The sequence below is a fragment of the Embiotoca jacksoni genome, unplaced genomic scaffold (genome assembly GCF_022577435.1).
Source record: "Embiotoca jacksoni isolate LCO1_2020_lvr unplaced genomic scaffold, fEmbJac1.0.p SCAF_51, whole genome shotgun sequence".
In the NCBI taxonomy this organism is placed as follows: Eukaryota; Metazoa; Chordata; class Actinopteri; family Embiotocidae; genus Embiotoca; species Embiotoca jacksoni.
The window spans coordinates 2,511,811-2,518,554 of NW_027185405.1; the positions used below are offsets into that span (position 1 = coordinate 2,511,811).

Here is a 6,744-nt window from a genome sequence, read left to right on the forward strand (position 1 = left end):
AGTTTTCACGCTGTACGTTTCCCGTCTTCATTTTAGATGCTTTTATTTTGAAAGACACAAGTTTTTGTTCCTGTCGCGCAAACGGAGAGGAGGGGATTGGCGCCCCCAGAAAAAGCACAAGGTCGGAATCTGATGCTATTCTGGGATGTTTAGATGTGGCGTATGTTTTTTTAAAGGAGGTTGAACTGTGGTTTGTTTAACTTAGTTTACTGAATGTTGGCTGGTCTGATACTGGACACTGTAACGGAAGCTAATTGATATATTTGTGTTTATACCCTACATTGTTTTTTAATTTTAATTAAATAATAATTTATAATAATACTATACATACATATATACATACATATATAGCGTTCATGGTCAGTTTTTTTCTGTGGGACATTTGATAAACGCATCATTTTGTGGGATGTAAACACCATAAATTTGGTACCTCTGTCAGATTAAATCAAAGGGCCATACATTCTTCCTGTGTCCTTGTCAGGAGACGTGGCAGCACTACAAGTGCAACCAGGACCACTGGATGGGTCGCGTTGAGCTCCTGTGTCGTCGGGGTGGAGGGTCATGACCAAGATGTCGATCGCAGCTGCAGAGGCTCTATGTGAAGCACTCTATCGTCATATTGGTCGAACAACACATCAAACCAGGCAAGTAAAAAAAACACAAAAACTGACATGCTGGACTTTTCGTTTGCGTGCTGAAACGCCTCATCGCTGTTATTCGATGATGTCACACTACAAGTCACGTTAGTCATTTCCGGTGTTCATATTCGGGCCCGACACTTGACGTTTTTTTGTCGTCTGATCCGTGCGTTAATTAAACGGTACAATTTTACTCTTTGTCATAGTTTGATTTATGTAGTACAGAGACAGATAAATAACCGACCAGCGTGTTTTGATGCTCAAGCTTTTTATTGTTGCACAAACAGACGATTTCACCCTTCAGAATAAAGCTGTGCAGAAAGCATCCGTTTTCCACCCGTTCGGTCGGCTCGCGTTCAGAGACAGTCCCCCTCCGGTTTGTTCGACTTGTCGCTTCATTCCTTAAGCAGCGTTGCGGCGAGAGTTCAATAATAAAGATGTGATGTCTTCGACGGACGTCTTGGTGTGCCGATCCTCAGCTGGGGAGTCGTCACATCTTGGCGCAGACGGACGGTTTTTTAATGAAGCACTGATAGTCGTCCCAGCACTTCTGACCTACAGGTAGCAAAACAAAAACACGGGAGTCAGTGAACGCAACACAGACCGAAACCTCAATCTGCTGAACGACTCATCTCAACGGATACACTTCGGTACCAATCATCTGTAAGACTGTTTATTTTAACCACCAGCTGATTTGACAAAAACAAAGAATACCTAAGTCATGAAGACATTCACACGTTTTTCTGGATGTTAACATCACTCAAACTTTCTTTGTTTTACCTCCATGGTTCATCCTTAAGCAGTGCTGGTTGCCGCTGTGGTTGTTGGGCTCTCCAGCACACCATTCCTGATAGTTGAAAGAGGTTCCGTCACTCCAGAACCACATGTTCTCCTACAGGGAACAGAAGGAATTCCAATATTACATGAGAATTAAAAGTCTTGTTGAGGTAAAGGGTGTGAAGTGATGTTTAAAATACCTCCTGCGCATCCGAGCCTCCGATCCACGTCTCTTTGTACTCGTAACTAGCGCTCATGATCAGCCTCTGGAGCTCCTGGTACTCCATCACGTTGTGGACGGACGCCAGGTTTCCTCCCAAGGACTGACAGTTTTTCTGCAACGAAAACAAGAATGAAGATGTCAGTTATGTTTCATATTCCAATCGAGCAAATCATTCAATTCTGCGCTGGTTTAAAGACGCTGTCGTTACCTCGGCTTTGGCCCAAGTCATCGCTTTGGGAATGTAGCGGAAGCAGCGATCGTTGAACTTGGTCCAACCGCTGAAACAAGACGCCGCCCTCTTCACCAGGTGACTCTTAGCTGAGGACAATATGTAGAACTACTTTTAAACTGTTTTAAATGCAATGTTGTTTGATTGCCTTTAAATGTAACTCCATGTTGAAGTAAAGCGTATCACAAATAATGTAGCAAAATAACAATAAAGCATAAATTAACATGATACGACAACATTTAATACAACTCAGTAAAAAAATGTAATGCATCTACACAACATAACTTGACGTAACGCAGCACAAAGTAACAGAAATCAACTGCAGACAACATAATGAAGTACAACACAAATTTAAAATGAAGTAACAGAAAAATGAAAAAATCAACACAAATCAGTGAAAACCGAGAAGTGAACACAAACTCAGAGAATGAAAAAGCTACCGACCTGTTTGATCCCCTTCGGGCTTCGCTTCAAGAAGAGCTGCAGAGTTTGAGACACACGTTATGGACTGTTCATTACCGTTCATCCACACATCTGTTTCCCACCTCATACTCACCAGCAGCTCTGGTTAGAGCCGTCAGGGCACACAACAGTGCAGATGCAGTCAGCGCTCTCATGCTGGAGATGATGAAGACAATGAAGATGATGAAACAGTGTGCTGGCGGCCCGGTAGACTTCCACCTTCTCTGTGTGTGGAAACGAAGAGCAGCTCGTATTTATCTGGTCATCTCTCAGAAAAAAACAGGAAACTAACAAAAGGGCGTGGACGGTTAGGGAGGCACGGTGGTGCAGTGGTTAGCATTGTCACCTCACAGCAAAAAAAGGTTCCGGGTTCAAATCCGGTCCTGGGCCTTTCTGTGCGGAGTTTGCATGTTCTCCCTGTGCTTGCGTGGGTTCTCTCCAGGTTCTCCGGCTTCCTCCCATCATCCAAAAACATGCACCTCAGGTCAGGTTACCTGGCGCCGCGCTAGTGGCAGCCTGCTGCAGCATCTCCCCCCTGAGAGCCCCCCTTTTGTAGTGAAGAAATTTCCCCTCGGGGATTAATAAAGTGAAATAAAAAAAAAAAAATGTCACTTAAAAACTACCGTTCATGATGAGGCGTGGAGTTCTATGCAAATGATCCGCCACCTTTAATTTCAAACTGACTGCACGGACCGGACGGTATCTGCAGACTCCCACAACAATGACCTTCCGCTCATTTGTAGGTGTAAAAGCTCGAATTCAGATTGTCAGCAACATGAATGAGAGAACATTTGAAAACATGTTTCCTAACAACAACAATACCAATTAAAATTAAAACTGCAAGCAGTGATGTACGGGCCCTCACACTCCGGCGCGCCGTCTCCCCGACGTGCAGTGCGCGAGGGACCGCGTATACCCACTTAAAGTTGATATTTTTGTCTTGTTACCTGTCTCCAGCAGGGGGCGCTGGCGACCCGTTTGGCCACGCTGACTCTTAAAACATATCAGATGTATAGTCTCACCACGCCGGATGTGTTACACGTTTCGTGATGTTTCAAGCATCCTTTGACCTTAAACATCAACTTCCTGTGTCACGGCGAGACATCCAACTTTGCCGCATCGTCACGGCGATGCCCATTGACAAAGTCAAACAAATGTCTCAATATATCATCAACTACATGTTTAGGTTATTGTGACCCGACTTTACGTTCATGCTCGACGTAGAATGTGAAAGTATGAAAAGTGTCATTTCCAGTGGCCAACAGGGGGCGCTATGACTAGAGCGAATATTACCCCACAGGGGTCTTCAGGGCGCGTCTGTTATCATACCTGTGATGTTTGGAGAAGGTCGGTCCATGTACATAAGATTTAAAGCAACTCGTAGTTTCATGGCGAGACGCTCAAAATGGCCGCCTCTCACGGGCACACACATCGATGAAAACAAATTATTTTGATAACTTTTAATCCCAAACATGTTTTCTATCCATAGAACCTAAATTTAAGTCGGTCGGACAAAATCCCTCGGAGGAGTTCGACAAAGTACAACGTGTCAGAATCGCCCAAAATGGCGACTAAATTCAAAATGGTGGAATTCCTGTCGAGTTGACGTAACGGTGCAATGTAACTTTTTTGTGCGTCTTGGTGTGATACACGTGTCCACCGGATTTGGTGAATTTAGGTAAATGTGGCCGCCGGGGCATCTCTTTAGGGGGCGCTCTCGAGCCGTTTGGCCACGCCCACTAGCGACTCCACTAGAATACGAAATTTTTCACCGGTAAACAAATGTGTTTCCACTTTCATGAGTTTTTGAATATGATAAAGCCTCCAAAAAGGAAAATCACTTTACGTAAGGAGAAGAACAACGGCTAACTACCAAGAACATTTTTACCAAATACAACAGGGCTTTCACACCGATGCTCGGTGCTCGGGCCCTAAATAGCAACTTTAAGCGGGGATACGAGGTCCCTCGCGCGCTGCACGTTGGGGAGGCGGCTTCGGGGAGGTGGTGGCGCGCCGGAGTGCGAGGGCCTGTACATCACTGCTTGCAGTTTTAATTTAGCATTGCTTTGGTCATGACGCAGCAAGTACAACTCGGCTGTCTGTCAATCTTTGAACTACAAGGAATCGATTAAACGGTGTGATTATTTTCTCAAATATCAGCTAAATCGTTGGTGTTATTTCTAAAGCCAAAGTGCGTTCATGTGGCGTATTGACTGCCAGCCGAGGGGCTCCCAGGGTTCAGAGAGAAGATCTGTCCGGCCCTGCTCTCTACTTGGTTTGGGGAAGTTGATTCTGCAGCAGTTAAACTAGCCTTATTTCATGTTGCACAACTCTGATCAAACATATTGATAACTTTGTGTTATTGCATGGTTTTGGTCTAGCGGCAGTACGTTTCTGCTCCTTTATTTCCTGTTCCTCTTAAAGGATGGTCAGCTGGTAAAGACGCTGACTCGTTGTTACTGTTGTGTTTTTCTTTCTGATTTTATCGTACGGACTCATTTTACTGCCTTACGATGCCGATGAAGTCTTCTAGAGCAACTTGGGTTTTAAGCATTGACGTTTCCCAACACGAGCCAGCAAACAGTTCGCCCGGATGAAAACCCATAGCTTGAAATCCGTTTGTCGTCTTCTCTACGACACTGGAGGCCCGTTGTTTTTGAAAAGTGTTCAGGACTTTAAATGAATTTGCCCCAGTTATCTCTGCATTTACATTACGCAACGATGGAAAGATAGAAACAGTATTTAATGTTCTTCTATCTGCTGTTACGAGAGAAAAACGTGGAGAAGTGCTGTGAAACACCGAGTTTGGAGGGACTCTCCTCAGAAAAGGCCGTCACAGGTGATTCTGCAACATGCAACACGTTTAAAGTTACTTCAGATGATCTGATACAACACGGCACTTTTTTAGAAAATGCACTCGAGGTAATGACACATCAGGTTTCTTGGTTCACTTGATGCACGAACACAAAGACAGACTTCAGCGACGAGTTGGCATTCAGACAAACTTTATTTTATTCACAAGAAAAAAAATGGTGTCAGATGAAACGATAACTCTTACAAAAAAAATATGCAACTTCTGCTTTGAAGTTATTTCGGAAGCAGCAACTTCTTTAAATTTGGATGATTGATGATGAAGATTATTTCGACAAGTAACATATTTGGAAAGACTCTTCTTGGCTTTCTGTGTGCTTCATTTGGGGAAGGAAAGATAAAACAGATGATGGGCTGCCTGTTGTCATATTTCCAGGTTTGGTACCGTTGTGCTAAAGACCAAAACCTGTGAGCGACATGGGACCTAAATCCAAAACGCCAAATTTCCACAAAGGATCAGAAACATAGTTCAGACAAATAGTTTCTAGTCGGTTGATCAGTCAACAGACACGTTTTAGGCCAACAGGAGGATGGTTGCAAGAACTAGCACCTGTTCCTTGTCCGGGGTTTTGTGTCACATCACATTACATCTCATGGTAGCAGTGACTGCCGGGCCTGCTGAGTCTTTTCCTGCTCCTAGATTCATGTATCTCCGGCAGGTTTGGCTGATTATTCCTTATTTTGAGTCCCTGAAGAAATATATTCATATATTTGTGCATTTTGTATTTTTTTTGAGTTTCTGTCGGTGTTCTCACTGCCTGATCTGTTCTGCACTCGGAAACACGATGTATTCCTGCATGATTTGCACCATGCATAAAGTACTCATCAAAAGTTTGGACACACCTTCTCATTCAATGTTTTTTTTAAATGCATTTATTTTTTTCTACATTGTAGATTAATATTGAAGACATCCAAACTATGAAGGAACACATGGAATAATGTGGTAAACCAAAAAAATGCTCAACAAACCAGAATATGTTTTATATTTTACATTCTTCAAAGTAGCCACCTTTTGTTTTGATGACAGCTTTGTACACTGTTGGGATTCTTTCAATCAGCTCCATGAGGTGTTCACCTGGAATGGTTTTCCAACAGTCTTGAAGGAGTTCCCAGAGGTGCTGAGCTCTTGTTGGCTGCTTTGCCTTCACTCTGCGGTCCAACTCATCCCAGACCGTCTCATTGGGTTTAGGTCGGTGATGGTGGAGGCCAGGTCATCTGACGCAGCACTCATCACTCTCCTTCTTGGTCAAACAGCCCTTCCACAGCCTGGAGGTGTGTTTGGGGTCGTCGACCTGTTGAAACACAAATGCTGGTCCCACTAAGCTCAAACCAGATGGGATGGCATGTCGCTGCAGAATGCTGTGGGAGCCATGCTGGTTAAGTATGACTTGAATTCTGAATAAATCACCAACAGTGTCACCAGTAAACCCCCCCACCCCCCCACCCCCCCATCACACCTCCTCCTCCATGCTTCACGGTGGGAACCACATATGTAGAAACCATGCGCTCAGCTTTTCTGTGTTTTACAAAGACACGGCGGGTGG

General features: G+C 44.1%; 1 protein-coding gene across 1 annotated transcript; it reads right to left on the reverse strand.

The window, feature by feature from the left end:
* Positions 1-889: 889 nt before the first annotated feature.
* Positions 890-2,543, reverse strand: LOC138211947 (ladderlectin-like). Its single transcript, XM_069172156.1, has 6 exons — positions 2,424-2,543; positions 2,312-2,347; positions 1,847-1,956; positions 1,616-1,750; positions 1,419-1,530; positions 890-1,193 (listed from the first exon to the last, which is right to left on the reverse strand). Exons 1-6 carry the CDS (start codon positions 2,482-2,484, stop codon positions 1,129-1,131), a joined length of 519 nt encoding a protein of 172 aa, XP_069028257.1. The 5' UTR covers positions 2,485-2,543; the 3' UTR covers positions 890-1,128.
* Positions 2,544-6,744: the final 4,201 nt, after the last annotated feature.

Coding starts and splice junctions, on each gene's coding strand:
- LOC138211947 (XM_069172156.1), bottom strand. CDS start 2,484: ATGAGAGCGCTGACTGCATCTGCACTGTTGTGTGCCCTGACGGCTCTA. Junction 1,957..2,311: donor GCCCGAAGGGGATCAAACAG/GTCGGTAGCTTT, acceptor TATTGTCCTCAG/CTAAGAGTCACCTGGTGAAG. Junction 1,531..1,615: donor GAGGCTCGGATGCGCAGGAG/GTATTTTAAACA, acceptor TGTTCCCTGTAG/GAGAACATGTGGTTCTGGAG.